General features: G+C 34.8%; 1 protein-coding gene across 1 annotated transcript in view; it reads right to left on the bottom strand.

Moving 5' to 3' along the window:
• Nucleotides 1–27,782, bottom strand: part of LOC150109564 (protein Obscurin-like) — a 1,271,613-nt gene that overhangs the window by 607,007 nt on the left and 636,824 nt on the right. Inside the window, exon 49 of the mRNA XM_090402667.1 lies at nucleotides 12,024–12,202. Coding sequence (XP_090258793.1) covers nucleotides 12,024–12,202 — 179 coding nt within the window. The remainder of the gene's footprint in view (nucleotides 1–12,023; nucleotides 12,203–27,782) is intronic.

The raw sequence follows: 27,782 nt of genomic DNA, 5'->3' as shown, positions 1-27,782 counted from the left end.
CGGTTGGGAGAAGTGTATTGATATTTGTACAGATGGTGCTCAAGCAATGGCAGGAAACATGAAGGGAGTTGTAACACGTATCCTGCAAGTAGCTACAAGCGCCACCAAAAGTCATTGTGTTTTGCATAGACAAGTACCAGTAACAAAAAGAATTCCTACATATTTAAAAACTATTTTGGATGAAGCTGTAAAAAAAGGATCAGCTATGTAAAATCTCGAGACCACTTCAATCCAGATTATTTAAAATTTTGTGCGATGAAATGGGTAGTGCACATAATGCACTTTTATTACATACTGAAGTGAGATGGCTATCCAGAGGAAAAGCATTATTGAGGCTTTTTGAACTTCGTAGTGAGTTAATGGTCTTCTTAATGTCACATAATTTAGGACAAAATTTTATTGAATTATTAAGAAATTCTTCATGGTTGATGAGTCTTGCGTATCTGGCAGATATTTTTACAAAGTGCAATGAAATTAACTTATCATTACAAGGAAAGAATATTACAATTTTTAATACAAGAGATAAAATTGCATCTTTTGATAGGAAGTTGCAATTCTGGATTTCTACAGTTGAACAGAATAATTTTGATTGTTTTTCCCACCTTGCATGAATTTTTGACTGAAATAAATTCTAAAGTAAATGAAGAAGTATCTAACGTAAGTTTAGAACACTTGCATGACTTGCAATCAACCCTTTTGCAATATTTTCCAAAATCCAGTCAGGATAATTCCTGGGTTCTGAATCTATTTACAGTGACAGCTAAGCCAGCAGGCTTCAGCACAAGTGACTATGGAAATATAATTGACTTAATTAGTGACTCTGATTTAAAACAAAAATACAAGGAACTGCCAATAAATGATTTCTGGACAAGTGTGTCAAAACTAGCTATTCTTGTTTTACTTCCTTTTACAACGACATATTTATGCGAGGAAGGATTTTCATATTATGCTGCAACCAAATCAAAGCCCAGGAACAGACTCGATGCTACACCAAATATGAGAATTCAACTTTCTAATATTGTGCCTGATATCAAAAGAATTTGTAATTCAAAGACCCAAAAACATTGGAGTCATTAAGAACTTAATTTGCAATATACGTTTTACTATTTTTATGTGTTTTGTTTTTACTAATTAACATTTGACAATAAATGATTGTTTTTTCTTAATGCTTAGATTTATTCATTTATTTTATTTATATTTACCTACCCTACAAAACCAGCACACAAGAGAAAAAGTCTGCATTCACTCGTAAGTACTTATAATAATATTATAAATTTTTGGTGATCAGAATGGGATATGTCAATGAAAATCAGCACAAATTAATTTAATGATGGTTTAATTGATGTTTAATTAATAATTAATTATCAATCAATAATTATCAATTATTAATTAACACTAAAATAAGTTAATTAGAATTAATTATTAATTAATACATTACAAAATAACCAAGGTGTTCCAATGCAGGGTTTCCCAAACTATGTTCCACAGAACACCAGTGTTCCATGGAAAATTATCAAAATTGTTAGAGACTGGAATGATTTTAAATGATGCAACAAGTTCAAACATGTTTGAAAATCAGGTGCTCCTCACTTTGCATGTGGATTATGTTATTAAGGCCAGTGTGTGCTAGCCTCGAATCAGCCACCCACAGTTGTCGACACCTCCAAGCCAGAGTGAAGTATGGAGGTATCTATTCTAAGAAACATGCAGTCACAAGCAAGGTCAATGCAATGAGCTGCAGCCCGGCATGCCTGTAGTGTGCGCTGTCGCATTTTTGTAATGCAATACAGTCTGCTTCGGCGATAGTGTGCACTAAGCTTTACATTGAATACGAGACCAATGATACTCGACTCTAACCAAGATGTTCCATTCAAGAATTTCACTTCAGAATTTGTGAAGTGTTCCGCTGTAACAAAAGTTTGATAAATGCTGCTCTAATGTATTGTGCATTATTTTAATATATAATTTATTCTATCATAATATAATCTTTCTATATTATAATTTATATGCATAATATGCTATATTCAGACAACAGTGATCAGAGTAGGGGAAGAGTAGCTATAATCTTCAACATTAAACATGAAGAGAAATGTACTGAATGCAGATAAATTCAAGTCGGGTGATACAAAAAAATTTCTATGCCATATTTGTTGAGGGTAAGGAGAGTTTTTCACAGCCACTGCCATAGTCATGACTTCCTATAATAATGGTGGCAAATGCATTTTTTGTATTCTCCAAAGTAATGCAACTGTCATTAAAAATCAAGAGGAATGCAAAAAAAATGCAGGATCTCCTAGAACAGTTCTACATAAACATTATAGATCAAGATCACAGTATTTTTTAAAAGAAAAGAGTTCATAAATTATTGAAAAACGTTACTATTCTTCAACAAGCTAAAACTTGTTCATGTTAAACTACCCTGTATGTAAAGGACTCTCAAAATTTGCAAATCCAACATCCCACCCAACCTTAGGCCCTATATTTGATGGTATGGATAGTCCCACTTGCAAACTCTTCAAACAGCAAAGTCTCATGCTCCTTTCACAGGTAATTCCCCTGTCATTAGTAAAAAACACCATTCTTAAATAATCAGATATCATAGTTAGTTCTGATAATAAATAAATAAATCTGCTAACATTACCTTATATTCTCCAATGGGAGTAGGAGAGGCCATTTAGTCCTAACTTTTTTAGAAACTGAGGAGGAATGGAGGGGCAGCCAATACATTGCTACATAGCATAGACAAATTGCTGGTTTATGTGTAGTTGTTATGAGAGCTTGGTTTACAAATTGTTCCACAAAAAAAATTGCTAGTGAGAGTAAAGAACAGACCCCATTGCAATCCAGTCTAGCTGTCCGTAGATTTTTTTTTCAAGAAAAAAAAAACTAAAAAAACTAAAAATCTGGCTTAATGTGGTTAAAGGTCTCTGTTCAAGATATACTGGTATAAAAAAGTGACATAATATCAATGTCAAATGTGATGCCAGAATATGTCAAGATTAGATTTTTTTTTTATTAATTTTAAAGTGAATAGAAATTTCAATAAATGTGAGAGAGTTGCCTGTGGGAGGGGGAAGAATTGATTTGGATAAATGTTAGCCAGTTGGGATGAAGTGGGGGGAATATATTAGGTTTGTGAATTTTAAGGACACCATATATCTGATGTAGTTTAACATGACAAGGATTTAACTTTTTTTTTGGTAATTTCATTGGGCCAAGTTCACATCACTAAGGCAACTATATACGAGTTGTCTCAGTCTTGAAAATAGTTCAGGTGCAAACTTGTTTGCTTACACTTGGATAAAGGATTAAACTAAGTATATAATTTCTTGGTATCTTTAATTTATTTTCTGGACCAAGATGAAAGTAATTAAAAAAAATTAGCTGATAGATGAATAAGAGGAGACATGGTAGAAACATTTAACATTGTTAAAGGGATTTCATAGAATTGACACTGAAGACATTTTTCAGTACATGGTAAGAAGGGAGAAAACAAGGGATCACCAGTGGAAAGTGTGTAAGAGTGTTGTTAGTAGGGATGTTAGGACTGGGTTTTTTGCTTGGAGAGTGATGAATGGATAGAATCAGTTGCCAGAGGCAGTTGGTGGTTGTGGATGTTTCATCAGTGAATGAGTTTAAGGTTGATATTTACTAGATCCAAGCTCTTGAAAACTCAATTCAGGTACTTTGGTAGCACCTTTTTAGCCAACAGCTACAACTCATAAAATAGATAAATTCTGCATGCCCCCATCCATCCCCTCCTGCAACTAACCAGATCACAGAAAAACTATTGCCACCCCTTCTATTCAGGTTATATATTGGAAAGAATAGCTAAAGTTCTGCATAGATATAATCTGCATGCCACTTTCAAACCAATCATTCAGTTAACTTCTTTCATCCATTCTTTTAGAAATCAACTTCATCCTCTTGCACATCCTGAACTGTATCTATAAAGTTCCAGTTTAGCCTATTTGGACAGAATGGTAGATCTCTTAACATCTGCCTTGAAGAACACAAAAATTAAGTGTATGGCAAGTCAGGATGACCAGATCATGTTCTGAATATTCCTTTATACAGGATTAAATGGAAGAAGACATTTTTTAGAATCGGCAGTAGCTATGAAAAAACTCTCCAACCTCATATAGCCTCACCATTCCAAATTAACTTTATGGATATCCAGCTGCTAGAGGGCACCTTGTTAAAAAAATTAGTTTTTTTCAGTTACAATCTGAATTGTTTCTATAACAACCTAGTTGAGCAATGTGTGCTTTCCACAATTGTAATTTGTGCTCTGACAATGCTGTTTAAAAAACTAGTGAAATATTAGTATGTCGAATAAATTAATCATATTTTTTTTCTCTTGATGATGTTTATGTTCTGAAGCACTGTTATGAATCATTAATCCAGTATCTAACTTCATCTCTTCCAATTTAGTTACCAACTTGTTATATGGAATCTATCAAAAATCTTTGCAAAATCTAAGTATGCTACTATATATATATATGCATTACCACAGTCCAGTGCGACCTTGTTGCAATACATAAGCAAATTTGTAAACCATTCTCTGCAGACACCACACTCTCAGGGAATGCATTCCAATCATTCACAACTCTCCATACAAAAAAACCTGCATCCCATTTCCTTGCTCTAGTGTGGGATTCAAATAATTTAACAACCAGCTGTATGTTAAATTATGACCATTTTAAGTATAAAAAAAAAACGATATACCGAAAGGTAGTTTATTATTTCATACAGTTAATACTTAAATAAGAACAATAAAAGAGGTACACAAAACTAGATTATGTTATAAGAAAGAGCTTTAAAATATTAAATAATACCTGACAAAAAGCAATAAAACTGTTATTTAAGATACTTCCATATTGCTTCTTGATTGGCGCCCTCACTTGCAATTTTCTTCGCTTTTATCCGAGCATCATCGACCGTGTGATTTATCCTTAACCATCTTTTCACTGTAGGAGAAGGATCCCATTCCTTTAGAGTTAGGCCGATTAGACTAATAGTCATTGTGTTTGGTATATTAGAAACAGTTAGGCGACTTCTCTTCTCTGAACATATTATGTTCATCTTTGAAAAACCCCTTTCCGCTTCTGCTGAACTTACAGCGATTGTTCTGACAATATTTTTAGCTCTTTGAACACTTTCAGGAATTGCATAATTCTGGGAATTTTTTAAAATGTTTTCCACAAAATCTCGATAATCATTAATATCAATTTGGTAAAATTGATATTAATGATTATGTCATTAAATACGAGCAATTGTTCTTCAGCTGCTTTCCATGGAACTAGTACTTCTTCAATATTCCAATAATCTGGCTCCAAAAAATTGAGAAATTGTAATTTATTCCTATCTTGAAATTGGCTACAACGTGCTTTTAAATGTTCACAATCCAATAATCCCTTTTTCAAATTCGTTACAATGTTTTCTAAAATTCTTTCCCGAGGAAGCCCAAGAAATCGATGATTTTCTACAAATTTTATATTTTTGAAGGTTTCTGAAGTAATTAATTCATCAACTTTTTTTTTTTTTCATATGGACCCTTTTCCTTTCCAAGCATTTGAAATGCTTTAATAGATCTTATCACAAGTTTTTCAGTCTTTATTATGTCTATATTTCTTGCTTGCAATGCATTTGAAAGAAGAGATATTTCTTTTAAAATATCAATCATCAATGTCAAATCAGTTATAAAATATATATTTTGAAGACGGGCAGCCATACTTAAGTACTTTTATTTGAATAAAAATAGTGATGTAGCGCTGGATAAGCCTGCCACACAGCTAGGGTTGACCTTAAACTACAGGCAGCCCATCTTGGTCCCAAAACTCTACCAATCTTTATAATTTCAATTCCAAGTTGTTTGGATATTTTGGAAAGTTCAATTTGGTTCTTATTGGATTGATGAAAAATAGTATATATCTTATCAATAAATATTTTAAAATGATTTATTTGCTTTATTTCCTTTATCGAATGATCTAAAACAAGATGGAGGCGATGGTTTAAACAGTACCATATTATTATGTTTGGAAACTCTTTTGCAATCTTAGCACTCACTCCAGTCTCCCAAGCATAATGCTGGCACCATGAGAGCAAAATCCTATTAAATGTTTTTCTAGGTAGTTCTTAGTAGGCCCAACATTATTTACACTTTCCATAACTGAAGAACATATTGCCTCTGCATCTTGTTTTTTTAATTCAACTAGTTCAACGAAAATTGTTGGTGATGTAATTGAATCTTCAACTTTTAAGAAAAGTATAATAACTGGTTTGCAGGATATCATTGAAGCTTCGTCAATAATCAAACATATTTTCAGATTATTAAATATTTCTTTTTTAATTTCCTTTGCAATGAAATCAACTACTTTCACAACAGTTTTACGAGTAATTTCCATTTTTAATTTGCACTTCTATCTCATTTTCTATGTCTGAAAACGGTTTATATCTTTTTGGCAGGTTGTAAACTGTATTAAATACTCTACAAGTAGTACTTAAATATTTTTCATTCATCATATCTATTACTTTTGTTATTGAATCCTGCTCACATTGTTTTAAGTTCTCTTTACAAATGTTATGAACTTTTGATGAATGTTCTTTCATTTTTTTCCTCAGAGAAGCTTGTTGTATCTCTTTAATTTTCTCTGATGCCTCAATCTGAAAACATTTCCATTCTTTTGACACATGAACACTTTTCTCTTTTATAAAATCATATTTTGTACAATACTCGCAACCTAAATTTTTGTTAGAAATTACCAGTCCGTCATATTTTTCTTTAAAATTGTTATATTGTTGCACTGTCCAGCATTCAGGAAGATTATTTTCAATTTTGGAGTTGTTATCGTTCTTTATTTCAATAATTGACTTGCTGCTTTCTTCAAGTTGGAGTGGCTGTGCTTGTGACTGTTTTGTACCATCCAGAGCTAATTCTGATAGAACAGATTCCAATTTTGGTTTCTTATTGAAAAAATCTGTCAAACTTTGTTGCCTTTTCATCCTTTTAAGGCTACTGCAAAAAATTAAAAAATATTTTATTTTAATATATTATAGAGCAGGAGTGGAGATGTGCTTACATATTTGAATATGTTTGCTGGTTCTGTCCACGTGTGGTCATATCTAAACTTTTATAAACAAAGCACTGTGCTCATACTATTGATAAACATCAGTCAGAAACATACATTTCTTAATTTTATCGATACTAAATGAAAATTTCTTGCTGAATTAATAAATGGCATAGATTATGCAGATTAAAAACGATAGAATAATGTGTACGACAAACCTGTTTGTTATGGGAAAGTTGTGATAAAAACTGCATTTTTATCACAAGTTTTTCCACGGCTTCCGAAATGGGCGATAAGATAACCCTTGAAATCTATATTTCTATTGGTTCATTGTATTCTGGCTTCCTATTGGTTTTACCAATCAGGGAACACCAGTACACTCATAATATCTCATAGGAATTTTGGGAATGACACAAAGCTGAAACAAACGACAGCGTGTCACCCCTGGTTGTTTGGCACTTTTTCTCTTTACGTTATATGTTTGTTTACTGAAGTAACAAACGCGGGGGGGGATGAAAATGTAGTATTTCATCAAAAGTATAACGAGTTTTATGAAATGAATAAATAAATATTACAAGCATAGTTCCATCTAATTTTTTTCACCTATGGATGGAGTGAACATTACTACAGGCGCTTAGAATACATTGTTGCACAGATGAACATTAAAAAAGAGTAAGGAATGTAAATTTGTGATTTTCACATTGGAGTGGCTGCCAAGGTGTCCACCTTAAAGAGAACCCTGATTACAAGTGCCATTTTAACAACCGGTTTACCAAACTCAACAAAAAATTAGGTATCAGTTCTGCTGAACCAGTGCAAACCAATTGAATCCTACCACTGCCTTACTCACAGCCTCTTTATACATTTTTCAAGGATGACCTCTTGTTCGTCCATATGGTTAGCCTAGTGGCTTTGCACTTCACAACCATATGCCTGGGGAAGGAGTGTCCTAGGTTCGATTTCTGTTGGAGACGTGAGGAGCTGAAGGATCTTCCTCAGCCATAGCCAAGTTAGCTAGTTTGGGCATGGACAGTAGGGTTTTTTCTGCCAGTTTATCTGGGGTTTTCATCCTGCAAGCAGGCAAACCGGACCCGTGAACACACAGGCTACAGTCATAAAAATCCGCCAAGGAAGGCAATGGGAAACCGCCTTGCATCACTATCTCCCTAGTAATCAGCTGCAACCCTCTCAAGAGAGAGAGAGGAAGCCAAATTATCAGATCAGACCTCTTGTTCACTTACAATCTCCCACCATTTTATAAAAAACCTCTTCAACATTAATCCTATAACAACCCCCTTACTTGTATGTCTCTATCTTTTCACCCTTCTTCATCCTAGACTGCAAATTGCATCGTCTTGACCTTTCCTCATATTCAACAATCAAAAAATCAGAAACTATTTTAGTCAATTTCCTCTGGATCTTCTGCAACATCACTTCATCCTTTTGAAAACCAGGTGACCAAATTAAACAGATACTGCACATGCACAGTAGTCCATATGTGGACTAATCAAGGCCTTATACAATGGAACCAGAATCTCCTCACTTCTACAAGTCAGTGTTCTCTGCACCATTGCCAGAATTTGTTGTGTTGTCCTCACAATTTTGACAATGTGTCCTGAAAAGTTTAGATTCTTAATCACCAAGATCTCTTCCTCCATCTCCAACAATATATACCCACTAAGAGTAAATTCTATATCCCATCTTTGTTTCCCACATTTCAAAATCTTATGCTTTGCAACCTTGAGCTGGCATCCCCATTCCCATGCCTATTCAGTCAGCCTATTTAAGTCTTCTTGTAAAGCCACAACATCTGCTCTACTCCTTATACTTTGTCCCAACTCTGCATCATCTGCAAACAACTGAATATCCCAGTTCAAGTCTTTCCCAATATCATTGATGTGCAGGTTAAACAGTAATTGCCCTTAAATAGACCCCTGAGACACACCATTAGTGACTTTCCTCATCTGGGTATTTCATCCTCAAACTTATGAGAAAAATACCTTGAATTGCTCACTGAATATCATGACTATATCATCAGTTGCAGCAGTTACTAATCTGCCATTTTGATTCATTATTATCACCTTACCATATCTTTCTTCTATTTACTGCATATTCAAAGAACTTTCTAGGATTTTCTTAAACTGAATGGCTAATTTTTGTACATATTGCTCTTTTTTTGCTGTCCTTACTAACTGATTCACCTTTCTGGTTTGCTTTTTATACTCCTCATTCAACTGACTATTACAATTACTGAACTTGTACTGTCTCCACAGTATTTTCTTCTTTCAGTTTATATGTTTCATTTCTTCATGCATCAGTTTTATACCTGCCTTATTGACCCTTTTGACCTTTGTAATATATTTATTCAATGCTGCCACAGTTAAACAGCTCTTAATCAGTGTCCATGCACATGATTCCCAATCAAGAAAGGTTGTAAGCCTATAGCACATTAGTACAGTAAGTCGACTAAGGATTTCTTCAAAAACTTTTATTAATTTTATAATTTTATGTATTTTTCTTTATTTTTTATGTAGTCCAAAACCCTGCTCTAGAGACCAAACACAGAACTTTTTTTTTGTCAAGTCACTCAAGCCTTCAATAAGCTGTGTAATATTCATCTCCCACCAAAAGACAATTGCAAACATCCATGCCCATAGTGGGGGCTCAAATTCATGACCTATTGGTAGGAGAGCAGATATGCTACCATTCAGCCTTCTAGGCCAGCTAGTCACCTGCCTTGAGGCTTCACATATACCTTGTCCTCACGAATGTTTTTATCTCACTGACCACTATCCATGTGATCACTCGCAAACTGGAGGGAGATGTGGCACCCCCATTCACAATCACATCCTCTGATGATATGATCAGATCAGAGAACTCTCAGTCCTCATGTGCCTTCCATTACATACTGCCTAAGACAGTTGTCCCTCCAGAACTCAAGAAATTAATTTTTCTTGAGATCTATTTCTTCATTGTAATCTCTATTATTGTAATTAAAATCACCCAGAATTATCACTCTTTCTGTGTTCACTAAACCAAACTGAATATATACTCATATTAGTTCATCATACTTTTTATATTCCTTTTCCAACAGAACATCTTTAAATATCTCTTCCAACTGCTTCAAAATAACTTCAACTTAACCACTGCTATTTCTCCTTTGCATCTTCATGCCATGCAGATATAATTTCCCTGCCATCATCAACAGTACACCCCTTCCTTCTTTTCCCTCTATCATGAAAAACAATGTACCTATCTATTTCTATTGCATTCAATATTTCATCCTCATCCAACAATGTTCCATTTATTCCAACAATTTTTGGGAAAATAAATTCAATCAGTGAATCAATGTCATCTCCCTTATTACTGATGCTTCTTGAATGTGTAAATAAACACAGCAATCACTCTTATGTCTATAACCCAACCTACACATACCACTCCTCAGCTGTGATTACTCCACACATAACTATCCTACTTACCCATATCACCACTTACCCCATATATCTCCTCAGACTCAACCTCCCACCTTACATACTAAGTCATCCCATTTTTCTGCTGGTGATACTAACGTGTCTATGGGTATTACCAGCAGAGAAATGGGATGACTTAGTATGTAAGGTGGGAGGTTGAGTCTGAGGAGATATACATCAGAAGCAGTCCACTCTCGTTATACTGTCTCCCTGTACCCCAGAACTCCTCCACCATTTTGCTGTCCATATTGCATCCTTCTTCACTCACCCTGACCTCCCATGCTACTATTGTCTTTATTCAGAACTATTTCAGCCTCATGTGTTCTGCTTCCACTCTCCTGATCTTCACCTCCCACTCTACCATTGTCTTCATTCACAACCATTTCAGCCTCATGTGTTCTGCTTCCATTCTCCTGATCTTTCATATCACCCATTATTTTCTCTAGTCTCTTATTTACATCACTCATTACACTTCATCCTAATAACAGTCATTCTCTCTCTCTCTCTCCATTAGCAAACTGTATCCCCCCTTTTCTCTGCACAGATCTGCCAATACATCATTTATGATTCTTGCTTGGTGTTTCAACTCATCATTGTCCTGCCATGGCAACACACTGGAAATCTTTCCTACCATGCAATTACCTGTAACACACCTCAATAATCTCCTGATATTCTTCTTTTGTCAAACCAAATCATTTGTTCCCACAACCACTAGCTCTCTTGCTCTTTTACTTTTTATATCCCAAGCATCATCAATCACCTTGTCTATCTTCTTCCTGGAAAACACACCGTGTGCACCTCTCATTCACTATCTTTAATAACAGAATCTGCATTTATTGCCACTCTTGAGTCATTGGTCACCTCTTTTCCTCCATTTTATATCATTCTATTCATTACACCCTTCTTTGATGTATATCCACCAAATATCTAAATTATGCATATACCTCATCTCATTTCTCATCCTGATGAACTCATTCATCAATTCATGCATTCTTTTCACTTCATGCTTGCTGAATTATAAAACTAAAATTCCTGATAAATGCATTCCTCAAATTCTGCACATAATTATATCATATTTATCATTCCTCAAAACTACTTTCATTCCCCATATACGTTACACCAAGCTTTCAAGCAACAAGGAAAACTGTAGAACAACCTTTCACAGATACCCATGTCATAAATCATTGCAGGCAGAGATATGTTCCTAACAAAAAATAATAGGAGGTACAACACATATACTACCATTGGCAATGAAGTTTATTACAGATTATTTGAAATTTTATATTTCATAAATATATTCTAAAAAAACTTAGAAAATAATTCAATTTTAATCTGTTCTGTGCATAAAGATTAATAAGCACTGAAATTTCTACTCAGCTGTTAATAATTGAAATTGCAGTAAATGTTCAAGAAGAATAAAAAAAAGTATAATTTGTTTTAATTTTATTATACATGTAATCTCAATTAAAATATAATTTCTGACCTTTAACGGTTAGTACAGCACTATCAATTGCTTCTCCCTTTTCATTTGTAGCCTTACAAGAATACTTTGCTGTATCTTCCAGAGTCAGATCCCGAATAATAACTGAGTACTCATTATCTTCCTCAGCACTACTGACTTTTATACGTTCATGTGATGGGATCAAATCATCATTTTTATACCTAGAAATTAAAAAAAAAAAAAAAACAATACATAAAGATAACTTAATAATAAAATCAACAAGCAAAAAAAATGGTTAGTAGTTTTTCATCTCACTGAAACAAAAATGAAACTTAATTTGTAATAATTTTATAAATTGAGAAAGTCTTCTGTTAGATATAATTATTCTAAAGAAGTTCCATTCTTTTTTTTTAATGCATATCCTGCCTATGAAAGGTTGTAAACCTATAGTATATTAGTATTGTGAGCAGTCTATGAAATATTTTTTCATAATTTTTAATTATTTTATTTAATTTTTATGCAGTCCAGAAACCCTGCTCTAGAGATCAAACATGGACTTTTTAAGCCACTTCAGGCCTCCAATAAGTAGGACAGTGTCTAAACTGGATGATGAAATTCATCTTCAACTAAAGACAATTAGAAACATCCAAGTGAGTATTCAAAACTGCAGATTGTTGATTGGAGACCAGTTACATTAACTACTTGGCTATCTAGGTTAAATGAATGACTAATCAGAACAGGTTTAGAATAAATTGCAAATAGATAATAAAAGTTCCTTTTGCTACAATTGTTATCTGTAGCTATACCCAAAATCAATTATCTACCGAAAGCATTGATATATAGATTAGAAGACAAAAAAAATTCCCAAAATATAAAACTTATTCTTAGTAAAAGAGTCTAATTTCTTTCAATGAATCCATCCATGGTAAGTTACTTGAGACTTATTCACAAATATTAAATTGTGGCATTCAAATAGATAACCACATTAGATAATAACATTGGTCTATGACACAATGAACAACATTAGGCATATTATACTTGACAGGCAATTACATTCTAGTTTTTCTCCTTTACTCAAGTATAAGCAGACAAATTTTGCATGTAATGTATCTTCATGACCAGCCTACTTGTATATAGAAACTGTTGACTTCATATCAATTGCCTCAGTATCTGGTAATGCAAAGCATGCTTCTTTTCTGATTCTACATTGATTCACTATATTGAAGCTGCTAAATGTTAACTAACATTCAGACTGAGAAACGCTTTGTATTACCTTTTCCAAGATTTCCATGATGGGCCTGTGCTCTCAGTCTTAGTTTCTTCATAACTGCAGGTCAGAAAAATGCTAACTTTCTCTATCCTGAGCCAATCTCCATTTCCCTCCTATTGACTTTAACACAGGATCTCCTGGGTGGTCTCGAAGGTTTGCTTTTGTGTCTGGAATACAACTCTGTTATTCTCGAAGTGTATCTATCTTTATATATAGATATAAATATTTTATTTTATAGATACTGTCCAGCACATCTTTCAATCTAAAATTTTTCACTTATTTCAGTTTGTCTCATGTGATTTTTCTTGCTTATATAGTTTCTATTGCACTTTGAGTTATTAGGCTTTGTTCCTCCCCCCCTTCTTTTTTTTGTTGTGTTCCAAGTCTTGCTACCATAGGTCATTGCTGGTAGAATAATACTGTTAAAAAAGTTAGATCTTATTTTGATATCTATTATTTGGTTTGTGATAGTATCTTTTATCTGGTTAAAAGCTTTCCAAGCAGCCTTTTTGCATCTATTTATTTCATCTGATATATCATTATCCATTTTGATTGCTTCTCCTAAATAAATGTAGCTCTCTACTCTGTCTATGTTTATCTTACAACTGATTTGTTGGTCATGATAGTATTCATTTTTCATCCACTTTGTCTTTTCAGGGTGGATTTGTAATCTTGCCATTTTACAATGTAAATTTATCTCATTCAACATTATTTCTAGTACAGATGGTTGATGAGAAATAAGAATCACATAATCAGCAAACATGAATATTTTAAGATTCTCTCCACCTATATTTAAACTTCATTCCAGGTTTGTGTTGTTGAGAATATTTTCTAGAGTTGTTTTAAAGAGATTGGGGGAAGATCACATCTCTTTGTCTTAGTCCTCTCCTAAGAGGGTATTTCAAGGAGTTTATTAAAAAGAGTAATCTGGATTTTGTTGTTGTATGCATGTTTTGAATTAACTTGATATATGGTTGTTCAAAGCCTTGATCTTTTAATACCTAGAAAAGTGCTTTATGTTCTACTGTGTAAAATGCTTTTTTAAAATCTCAATAAAGTGAAAGATGACATTCTCTGCATTTTTTGGTTAGATAGTATATTGTATGTGTGCATATATCATTGACTGTGTAGAATCATTTCTAAAATCCTGCTTACTTTTTTTCTGTAATTTTCATATAGTGGTTTTTGATTATATTTAGTATGGTATTTTTGAATTTTTTATAGCGGTGGGACAGGAGACATATTGATCTATAGTTGTTGATATTCTCTTCTTTCTCCTTTCTTTTATGAATGTGAATGGTTTTAGATAATTTCCATTCCTCAGATATTCTACATTCATTTAGGTAACAAGTGAACCTTGCTGCTAGAGTTTTATTATTATTATTATTAAGAGAGACCTCCATGGAGTGAGAGATTCATCAAGGGAAGCCACATACTACATGCATCAGCATGTAGTATATGGCCTCCCTTAGCACAACACTACTGACCTTCTTATTTTGGAATACTGCACTGCCATATACAACTTTATGATACTTATCTGATAGCACACTTTCACACTCTTTTGCATACTTTCATTAGTTTCTACTAAATGTCTAATATCAGTCCACATATTATTCATTTCATTTTTCATTTTCAACAACTGTTTCATCAAATTTTGCATTCCAACAATTCACTCTCTATCCCTCCTGTAGTCTCGATACCTCTCATTCTGCTGCATCATACATCCATTTCCATTAATACTTCCTTTTACTCCCTTATTACTAACTTTCACCTCAACATTCTTGAATTCTTTTGCTCCATCAATTTCATTAGTTTTTGTTTCATTTCTGTTTCTTTCATTTATGCAATTTTTTACTTTTTCAATGTGTTGCACATTCATGAACTCTTGGTCTAATAATATATCACACTTTCTACAAATTATTATTATTATTATTATTACCCCAAGACCTCATGGAGTCAAAGACTCATCTGGGAGGTCCTTTTATCACACATATACAGCTCATCATACTGTGTCTTAAACACACTCAAACTCCTTGCAGACAACATGCGCTCAGCCAAGGCATACCAACCATTTACAAGTCAGCACAAAAAAAAAACTATATTCTGTAGAACTTCTCCAGCATTGATCCTATAACCACCCCTTACCAACTTTTAGGTCTCTATCATATCTTCCCTCTTCCTCCTGTCCACCAGACTCTGCAAATTACATCTTCTCAATCTTTCCTCATACACGACATTCCAGAGATCAGAAATTACCTTAGTCAGTCGCCTTTGGACCCTTTCCAACATCTCATTATCCTTCTGAAAACCAGGTGACCAAATCTGGGCACAACAGTACATGTGGCCTAATCAAAGCTTTATACAAAGGAACAAGAATCTCCCTACTTCTACATGTCAGTATCCTCCACACATCATTCCTAGAAGCCTTTGTGTTATTATTATTATTATTACATTTTGCAACATTCAACTCACACCCCATTTCCGTGTCCAATCACTTCATTTAGTCAAGTCTTCTTGTAAGGTCACAACATCTTCTCTACTCTTCACGGTTCGTCCCAACTTTGCATCATCTGCTAACAACTGAATATCTCCATCCAAATCTTCACCAATATCATTAATATACAAGCTAAACAGTAATGGCCCTAAAACAGACCCTTGAGGCACTCCACTAGTGACTTTCCTTTTCCTGGATATCGCTCCCCCATACACAACTTGTTGATACCTATCAGATAGCCAGTCTCCAATCCAATGCACTAATCTAATATTCAACCCCATCTGCTCTAGTTTGACTGTCAACTTATCATGAGGTACTCTATAAAAGCCTTTGCAAAATCCAACTATATTACTGTGTATCCTTCTCTTCTATCCAAGGAAGCAGTCACTTTATTATAATAAGTAAGTAGATTACTAAAACATGAGCTCCCTTTAGCAAATCCATGCTGTCCACCAAAGATAATATCATTGTTGTCAACCTAATTCTGGATCCTAGTTCTCATAAGCTTCTCCAACAACTTAACCACAACACCTGACACACAGATAGGTCTATAGTTTGATGCTTGAGTTCAATCACCTCCTTCATGAAGTGGCACAATCTTGCCCTCCTTCCACTCCTTAGGAATTTGACCGAGTGCAAGACTCGGATTAAAAAATATGTCAAGGCAGGTGTCAACTCCCTGGCACATTCCTTCAAAATACACCTCTTGCTCACTTACATTCAGTCTCTCCTCCCCATCATCAATGGCTCTTAATCTCTCAATGATGTCACAAGATTGAAACACCTTTATGAACTACTCATTAAGTATCTCCACCACACATTCTGCAACAGCTGTCTTTATACCATTTTCTCCAATGAATGTCATCCTTCCATAATCATTCTTTCTTTTGCTGTCTACATATCGAAAGAACTCCTTAGGATTCTTTTTGGCTTCATTAGCTAACTGCTGTTCATACCTCTCTTTAGCTACCCTGACCAACCAAGTCACCCTCCTTGCCTGGTCTTTGTAGACTCATGGAATTGGTTATTTCCACTTCTCTTATGCTGCCTCCACAATGCCCTCTTTCTCTGTAGCGCATGCTGAATCTCTTTATTCATCCATCTCACATCTCCCTTATTTAACCTTATTCATCCATCTCACATCTACTTTATTTAACCTTCTCACCCTTGGAATACGTCCAGATATTGCATCTACCAGATAGTTTTTGAAGATCCCCCACAAGCTGCATTGATCTCTTTTCCAGCTAACTCCTCATTCCATGCTATATCTGCAAGCTGTCTCCTGAGCTCTTCATAATCACCCCCCCCCACCCTTTGTAGTTCCACATATCCCCTTTTCTCACAGAGGTTTTCACACTCTGGCAACCACCCAGGTAATCACCTCATGGTCACTCTCACCAATTGGTGGATGATTTGACACCTCATTGATAATTACATCCTCCGATGAGATGACCAAATCCAAGACCCTCAATCCTCGCATGCCCTCTGTTACATACTGTCTGAGGTAGTTATCCCTCAAAAACTCAAGAAACTCATTTTCTTTACTTCCAGTTGCTATCTCATCATTACAGTCTATATTGCCATAATTAAAATCACCCATAATGATCACCCTTTTCTTATTTGCTTGGCTAATTTGATTATACATTTCATTATCACCATCATCCATATTACCTGGTCTATATCCAAACAACATCCAACCAAGTATTTGATTCCATTCACCTCTATCTCACACCATACTGCCTCAAAACCACTGGTACTATTTTTCTTTTGCATCTCTACTTTGTATGGACATAACTCTTTCTCTATCATCAATGGCACTCTCTCCTCCCTTTTTTACCCCTTTTATCCTCACGAAAACACATCATACCCTCCATTTCTATTCCTGTCAGGATATCATCCTCTTCCAACCATGTCTCACTTATTCCAACAATCTTTGGGTGAACAGACGCAATTAGTGCAACCATTTCATCTGCCTTGTTTCTTATACTTCTAGCATTTGTATATAAACACAACTGCTCATTTCTGAATCCACAGCTAGTTCCTCTGATACTGCTCACTCGATGTAATCTCTCCATGATGAACTGAGGCCATTTCCCTTTCTGCTTATTCATTTTAGAACCCTTTTCAATTCCAACTGTTTCGTCTTGATCCCAGGTCATCCCATTCCTGTCTACATATGCTCTCACCTCCTCTTGGGGCATCCACCTTACTCGTGCTGAGTACCGCTGTCCACCCTGAGCCTCCTAGTTTACCTGCTCCTCTTGAACACTCATTCTCTCATTTTCTATACTCATACCATTCACTTCCCCATTCATAACCACCTCTTCAATCTCTCCTGTTTTACTCTCCTGCTCTTCCACATCACTTCCCACTTGATCTGATTCATTCTCTCTATTCAGCTCTCTACCTTCCAGCAACAATCTCTCCAAGCAACTCACACCATAGCCACTCAAATGTAGTCCATTGCTCCCATACAGTTCACTTCGTCCTTCAAACTCATTCCACATATTAACAACTGTACTCCTGTCTCCTCATACATTTCAGCCAGCATATCATTCATAATCCTTGCTCTCTGCCTCATCTCACCACAGTCATACCTAGGCAACACACTGACTACCCTTCCTGTCACACTATTCTCTTTTATCCTTCTAAGCAGCCTCCTGATCTACACTTTCTCTCATCTTCTCCAATTCACTCTCTCCACAACCACATCTCTTACATTCCACCATGCAGACATGTTACACTTATGATATCGAATCATTTTTGAAACATCTATGTCTTTAATACCACTTAATTTTCTTGGTGCTTGCCAAGTTGCACCAGTCAATGCCTGTGTAGTTGACCTCTTGAGTAACACCATTGCGTTCTGTTTAAATAAGGCAATTTTAAGTAATAAATCACATAAAAATCATGCCAAAAATCAAGAAGATATGCTATGTTACTAAAAAACAGTACAACACCAAAAGTCAAAAAATACCACCATATTACTCAAATTCTGGAGCTCTTTTCCAACATTACACACCTTATAGTGGCAAAAAATCTTTCCATGTGAAAGCGTGTTGGAGCATTGCTTTGAGTTGTATTTGCAGTCTTTGCTACATGGCCCCTGAACTTCAACTTGCTACCTACTAACACTTCAAGATCACTAGTGTGAACAGTTTTTTCTAGCATAATCCCACCAATATAATATAATACGACACTGGATATCTAATTACACCAAAGCGCATGACTTTACATTTACTGACATTGAACCAACATCCATTTTCCCATGCCCACAATTCCAGCCTATTCAAATCATTCTTCAAGTACTGCATATCAGCAGCATTCCTGATTTCCCTACCTATCTTTGCATCATCATCAAATAGTTATATGTAGCCTGTCAAATCCTTTCCAATGTCATTAACATAGAGATTGAATAGCATCACGGTGTATCCATTCCCCTTGTCTAGTTTAATGGTAACTTTATTACAGAATGTGAGCAAGTTGCTAAAACATGACCTTCCCTTAATAAACCCATGATGTTCATTGGCTAGTAGAGATTCACTGTCAACCCATTTATGAATGCAAGCCCTAACCAATTTTTCCAAAATCTTCACCACCACTCCTGAGATACTAATTGGTTGATAGTTAGATACATTGGAATGGTCTTTGCACCACCCTTTGTGCAATGGGATTACTATACATTCTTTCCACTTCTGTGGAATCTTCCCTGTTCTGAAATTCAAATTATATAGCCTGACGAAAGGAATAGCTAGTTCAGCTGAACATTCTTTTATCACCCATGCTGATATCTCATCAGCCCCTATTACTGAGTTTTCTTATACAGCTGTAATACCTCCTCTTCATACACCTGAGTTTCATCCTATGAAGAGGTAGCAGTGAACTCAATGTTGCATACACGAGGTTGATAACTTTTAGCAAAAATGGGAAGTCATTAGTTAAACAACCTCTTTTGCATCTGTCACCCTCACACCATCTGTATTCAGAAGAATTATTCTTTCATATTCAATCTTTCTTTTATTTGCAGCATATCAATCGAATTCTTGTGGATTATCTTTAGCTTCCATTAATTTTTCTGTCATATTTATTATTCTTTTCATTGATTTAATTATTAATTGTTTTTTCATATTCATTATTTCTTTTATTTGTGGCATATTGATAGAATTCTTGTGGGTTGTCTTTAGCTTGCAGAGTCTGTTTTTTCTTTTCACACTAAGACTTAACTTTCTGTGCAACAATCGTGACTCTTCTAGCCTGCAAATGATATTTCCTCATGCCTTGATATCTTCTATTCTTATTTCATCTGTCTCTGGCTACCTTCATTTGATTGATTGCACATTCTACCTCTTCTGGCAGCATTTTCTGGTGCTTTTTAATACCAAGTTAATTTTATTGTGGTGATATTTTGTATGGATGAATAGAGATTACTTGTAATTCTGGACAATTTTTTATATTTCTCTTCAGTTTGTTTTCCTAATATTCTGCTCATCTAGGAGAGCTGGTATTGTTGTTTGTTTCATCCTTAATTCCACTTCTACTGTTTTAGGTTCCTTTGTTTATCTACTGCCTCTTGTAGTTTATTTATTCTACATTTGGCATAATCTTGTTGTATATTTATTATCAGTAACTTGCTGATGATTATGTATTCTAAATGAGTATGACCTAAATCTTTTAACTCTCTTCTTGTACACAGCAGTTGTAATGTTTCTTGGCTGAGATGCTGATTGTGATTCTTTTCTGTCATATATTCTGTCTGTGTTTTGCACTGTTTTATTTGTTGGTTGAATTTGGCTAGGTCTTTATGGTCTTTATCTAATATTCTCCCAAACTCCAACCAACCTACTTTACTAATTTACCAAGTCCATATCAATACATTTTGCTTGTTTATGGTTTGATATTGCTCATATTTTTGCTTCCTGTCTTTTCTCTATATGAAGAATGGCTCTTTATGATCTGTGATCAGTGTATGTCACAGTACATTTTCCCAATTGTTCTAAAATTTTTTATGATTCTTTTGCAATTTGTCATAATGTAGTAAATTTCATTTCTTCATTTCGAGATCGCTATGTCCACCTTCTTCCAGACCACTTTTTAAAAAAGTATTTCATTATATAAAGCTTCTCTGTTTCAACAAACTCTGCAAGATGTTCTCCTCTTTCATTTCTATCATCTATTCTCCATGTTTCTCTTCAGGCTGGCCTTTACCAATTTTGACATTGAAATCCTCATATACTATGGTATATGTGCTTTTGTCTTTTAAACTGTCTTCTATTTGCTTGCAAAAATCTTCTATTGTCTCATCATCAGCTACAAATTTGGTGCATAGCAGACTATTATATATTAATGTTTCTGTCTGGCCCACTGTGTATTACTACAAGGTAAATTTTCCAAGAAAATAATGGCACTCCAAAACCAGATACTGTATCTCTTCTGTGTATTTCAAATAATGATTCCATATATAAACAGAACAGATTTAGCCAAAAGTAGCCCTCTTTCTCCCATTTTGGTGAATCTTTATATGGAAATATTTGAAAGAAAGGGTCCAGAAGAATAATATCTTCTTAATCTAGAGCTAGAGACAATCTTCAGTTTTGAATTTCGTGACCCAACCTCAATAACCAGCATCCCAAGATAAAATTTACATACAAGTTAGAATCTAATGGTTCACTTCCATTTCTGGATGTACAATTAACTAAGAAAGCTAGTACATTAAAAGTGACTATCTGTCAAAAACTAACATATATTGACAGATATCTAGATGCCTTTTTTAAACCATTACAAACCTCAAAAATTGAATAACATTTGAACAGTAGGAGCAAGAATCTGTCATTTTATTACTGTTGAGATGATTACCATATATGAGGGTGGTCTGAAAAGTTCTCAGCCTAACAACGAAAAAATGAATTTATAATTTCAAAATTATTTTTATTTTTCAACATAATCTCCCTTAAGACTAATACATTTATTCCAGAGATGCTCCAGTGCTATTATCCCATCCCAGTTGTGGTTCTCAGTAAGATCTGCAAAATACCCCTCTACAGCTGCAATCATCTCTTGATTCTAAGAAAAATGCTGACCAGTGAGGAAGAGTTTTAGGTTTGGGAAGAGAAAGAAGTCAGAGGGAGCCAAATCTGGGGAATAGGGTGGATGTTCCAACAATTCATAGTGCAGATCCCTTAATTTTCCCATTGCCAAAACATCTTTGTGGTCAGGTGCATTGTCCTGATGAAAGATGATTTTTTTCTTCTGCAAACTGGATCTTTTCTCATGAATTTTTTCATCTAGTCTGGTTAAAAAATCGAAATAATATTCCTCAGTTATTGTTTTACCCTTTTCAAGATAATTAATAAACAAAATGCTTTTAGCATCCAAAAACACCGATGCCATACCTTTCCTGCTGATGGAACCGACTTTGTCTTCTTTGGTAATTCTCGTAGACAGGCTTATACATTGGTTATGCATTAATAAATCACTTAAGGAATTGACAATGCAGATAAGAATAAAAATTAAATTACACTTTAATAAATATTTCTGATATTTCGACAACGTCACGTTGCCATCTTCAAAAGGAGCTTACAAAAAAAGGCACGTGCATGTAGGCACTACAACACAGTAACTGAGAACGAAGTAATGAACCTATTGGTCTCCTAAAAGTCCTGATGGTGCCCCCTAGCAGGCTAAGTAGGTGTTCTGAAGGTCTGCTGATGTAAGCCCCTTTGTCTTCTTTGGCGCTGAACAACCTGCTTCTGTCCACTCTTTTGACTGCTATTTGGATTCTGGAGTGTAATGGTGAATCTAAGTCCATCCATAGTAATAAATCGACACAAAAAATCAGTTAATTCTTGTTAAAACGCTCCAAGCACTGCTTAGAAATTTTCATGCGAGTGCGTTTTTGATCTGCTGTGAGCAAGCGTGTCACTCATCTTGTGCAAAAGTTTTTCATTTTTATTATTATTACTATGTAACACCCTCCAGCGAGTCCAAAGACTCATCAAGGGAGGGCACTTACTCTATACCACTCAATCCACCAACTACAATGAACCGCAACTACATCAACACCATCTACCGCTCATTACCACCACTAGACAGACAATCACAAACGCCCATGCCCACAGCAGGATTCGAACCTGCAACCTTTTGGCTGGAGAACAGATAAGCTGACCACTCGGCCAACCAGGCCAGCATTTGCAATTCTTCATGCAAAATATATCCTACATGTTCTTTTGAAATGCCTATGGGCTCAGCAATTTCACTCACTTTGACTTGCCAGTCATCCAATACCATATCGTGTACTCGATCAATGATTTCTGGTGTTGTTACACTTTTTGGACATACTTCACATGGATCATCTTTAAGGCTGGTATGGCCACATTTAAACTTGGCAGCCCATTTCTAAATTTTCGAAAATGAAGGAGAAGAGTGCCCATAAACTTTTATAAACTTCGAATGAATTTCATTTGGTATTAAACCTTCATTTACAAAGAATTTTATAACCACACAATACTCAATTTTATCCATTTCAAGGGATACAGACAACACTTTTGCTTCAGACAGCTGTATAAAACAAACTACTTGATAGAATGACTTTTTCAATTTCACATTATGACAGATGTACCAACTTGGAAAAAAAAATTCTGTCAACAGTGTTGCCATCTATGGTTGATGCCGAGAACTTTCCAGACAACCCTCGTACTTTCCAAACAACTAATGCCATTTTGCTCCAAATCCTTCACTCTCAAAAGTGACAACTCATCACTTATAATAAGCAATACTCCACCACCACCACCACATTTGCTTTTCCTATTCTGCTGAAATACACTATTCCCTTGTCTATTCCTGTCAGTACATCATCTTCATTCAACCATGTTTTACTAATCCTAATAATCTTTGAACCAGCTGAGGCTATTAATTCATCTCCATTATTTTCTGACACTGCTGGCATTTGTATAAAGAAACTTCAATGGCATCGCAAGTATTTCTATACCTATTATTATTATTCCTTCCAGACTCCATTTGACTGTGCATAACACCATACATTACCTCATCTCTCAAGTATCTATCCTCACAAGAAGCTTTCCCCGTGTCCATTGACCCTGATAACTGAAGTTCCCCTACACTAATACTCTCACTTACCCAAGAACAACATTCTCACTCCAAATGCCTACATCCTTCATCATGTAGTCCATCTCTTAAATGTAGCTCTTTTCTATCCTCAAATATATTCTATGCATCAAAATTATCCAACACTCTCTTTTAACACCTCTCATGCCATTCATTATTGATGTTCTTCTCTTCATCTCTGCATTGTCATATCTAGGTAATGAGCTTATTATCTTCCCTCTCACACTTCTGTCATACAACCTCAAATCTCTTGTTATCTGCTCTACACTACCTCTCAGGTCATTTGTACTCATCATCCCATCAACTCTGTCATCTTGCTTAATTGCCATAGTCACACTCTGTCATTCCTCCAGGCAAGCACTCCTCTGGTATTCTATCTTACACTCCATGAATCACTGAATCTCCATACATCATAACCCCTCACTGCTCCATTCATTTCTTGCTCTCTCTCTCTCTCTCTCTCTCCTTGCACTCCTATTTACCTGCCTTCCTGTCATCTCTCCATTCCAAGCTCCTGCACTATCATGCCTTTCTCTCAATCCTCCTCATTCTCTGGTACTTCTTCTATCATTCCCATAACTTTCTCTCACTTCCTTCTTGTTTATCTTATACTATTCAGCCTTTCCAGTGCCTAATATCCTCTTTTATGCTTCTGAACTCATTATTTATACGTTCCACCTTCTCTCTCTCATAGTTTCTCTCTCTCTCTCTGCAAGCAACCTATTCTCGCTCAACATTCAACCACCCAATCATCATCATCCTCTAAATCTACTACATTAATTTCTACATCATACTCATCTTCCTCACCCTCTGTCACACTACTCATCTCTCTCTCTGTTAGCAATTACTTCTTTCAGACATGCTGCTACTGCAAACACTTAAATATAAGCTGATATCAAGGTTGACAAGCTGTTCCCATTTCCTATATTTTATGCAAACATGCATTTCTTGGTTTCTTACCTGCCATATTTCTAACTGTTGGAATGCAAACATGACACAAGAACCACATGCCTAAAAATCCTGTAATATGTGGTGTAAAATGTAGTCCTTGAATGGACTATCCTAGAATGGATGTATGCTAGCTATAACTAGCCAAATATGTAAATATGAATATGTACAACATGCTCAACAATGCAATGTGTGTTACATAATTTAAAATCACTAGAATCCCATATAGGTCTACACCTTACTAATATTTTACTGTTTGTTTTTTTGTCTATTAATTTTATTTTCTACACCTGAAGAAACCATATGAAAGTAAGATAAAATGTTTTTTATTTTTATTTTTATTAAAGTAAATATTTATATCCATTTCTGGTTTATTGCTGTATAAAGTGCGACACTTTATACAGCAATATATGTATGTGTGTGTGTGTGTGCATGTGTTTGTGTGTGTGTGTGTATATATACACACACACACACACACACAGTAATTCCTCGATTAGTGCATCATTTTTTTTCAATACCCAAATTCGATTAGTGCGCCTATATACATCTTAAAAATAAATGTCAGATTTAAAAAATTTTCTATCTATACATTTTTATTGCTAACTATTTTAAAAAATCACTCACCAGAATGAAATAATTTAGTTACAGATTTAAAACATTTTACAAAGTTATTTTTAATGCCATACTACACTACTTCCATGTACACTATGTTCCAAATTTTTACCACCAAAATTTATGTCGTCTGCTATAGTACACCCACAAATTCGAGACCCTTCAACACTTCTGCGTATGTCACAAAACCAAGAATCCATTCCGATAATAGGGTAATCAATCCATCTTCTGGGATGAATTGTTTATTATTACACATTGGAAAATTAACTTCACTTTTATGATGATTGTAGTTTTTAAAGTGGTAACTATTTTGCTTGTATAACAGTTGGAAAATTTTACGTATAAATCAAGTGATTTTGCGTGTTGGTGACCAATTCATACATTGCCTTATTTCTTTTTCCTCTTCAATGATTATGTCCAAGAATTAATTAAATCTCATTCTGAAGAATTGAGTGATTCCAACCTGCTAAATTTAGATGCACAGTGGGAAGATCCCGAAGAATATGAAGAAAATTTAACCACTGATAGTCAGCCAAAAGAGATTTCACAAAAACAATTTGAAAATATTTTTTGTACAATCGAAGTTTTTAAGCAGCAATGCTTAGAGGCTGATCCTGATGAAGAGAGAAGCAGTAAAATTTGCAGAAGAGTAGAAGAGGCAATAGGGCCATACCGTTGGTTGTATGAAAAAAAGAAATAAAATGCTCGCCAAAGTACGTTAGCTCAATTCTTTGTTAAGAAGTAGAATAATAAAATTTATATTCTGAATATGTTTTATTGCCTTTCAGCTTCGTGGTTTTCCCTTAACTAGGCCCTGAGACATATCCTAATTCTTTTATAAAAAAATTAAGGGTCAAAAAAGAAATTTGAGGAACGAATTATACTTTTTCCCATAGGTTATTATATTTGATTAGTGGATTTTCGATTAATGCGCCTGTTTTAAAGAACGCATTAGGAGCACTAATCGAGGGATTGCTGTATATGCACACATGAGAAAATGTCATTGGCAAATGTTGAGTAGCTATCCACTTTGCCCATTCTTCCAAGGTTAAATTGTGAATTTAAGTTTTAAAAGAGGTATACCATGAGTAGACATATCGATACAAAATTAATAACGGAAAAAACTCACGTACAAAGATTATTTAATAGTAATTTTCGCCTGTGTGTCACAGGCATCTTCAGTACATTAAGCTCAAATTAAACAATAACTGACAATTCCAAAAAGCACCACCTAAGTAGCTGGTGTAAGATAACTAAAAAGGTCAATAACTTTCCTTAAAAAAAAAAAAAAAAAAAAAAATCAATACAATAAAAAGTTAGGAAAGATGAGCTGATTTGTAAAGTACTATCTCCCATAAAGGGGATAGATGTAAGCCGTAGGATCTGTTTAAGTTAGGAGAATGAAGTAGAGTTTCACATGTTTCTTTATAAAGGCGTTCCATGAGAAACTGACTTTTGTGAAGAACTTTTGTCTTTCTCCAATGAACTCTGTGTCTGGTGAAGATGGCATGTTCTGCAAGTCCAGACTTTTCAGGTTTAAAGTATTCAATATAAGATTGGTGTTCTTCTAGCCGAATAGAGGCAGATCTTCCCGTTTGTCCAAAATAAGATAATCCACAAGAGCATGGAATCTGGTAGACACCTGGATAATTAAGAAGTGGAAGCTTGTCCTTAGGAGAAGTGAGAAAGGTGGAGATTTTTCTAAATGGTCAAAAGGCAACAAAAATATTCAGTGGTTTTAAAACTTTTGCTATACGTTCACTGATGCCTTGTACATAAGGGATAGTAATGCACATTATTTATTCTGTGTTTGAAGAGGAAGACATATTAAATACTATTAAATAATCTTTGTACATGAGTTTTTTCCATTATTAATTTTGTATCGATATGTCTACTCACGGTATACCTCTTTTAAAACTTATTGCTAGACTTCACGGAGAGTCTATTTCCAAACAATCTGCTAGATACGGTAAAGTATTGGTAAAGAAAGCCAAATGCATTAACAGATTAATATTCCTTAAATGATGTAAGATGGCCCAGGTTATTCCAACCTGTTGTAAAATAAAAGAAGTTTTTAGGTCCCCAAAAGCTCATCGGATCTACTTCAAAGCTAGTAAGTCTCTTTTAAATAATCAGCTACACGAAGCTAAAAAATCTCTTGCCCTCTTAAATAGAGAAATTATGGATATAAAAAATGCTCTGGAATCTGTTTTAACGGTTGAAACTTTTACTACTGTAATGCGCATATCTTCGAGTTCTTACTTAAAGGTTTTTAATGATTCTCGTGACAAACTAAAATGCAAATTTGAATCATTGGTCAGCATACCTAGATCCAGTAATATTACTATTGATATAG

The sequence above is a fragment of the Typopeltis vanoorti genome, chromosome 2 (assembly GCF_054136105.1).
Source record: "Typopeltis vanoorti isolate ZY-2024b chromosome 2, IOZ_Tvanoo_1.0, whole genome shotgun sequence".
Lineage (NCBI taxonomy): Eukaryota > Metazoa > Arthropoda > Arachnida > Uropygi > Thelyphonidae > Typopeltis > Typopeltis vanoorti.
This window is presented reverse-complemented; position numbering and strand designations above follow the sequence as displayed.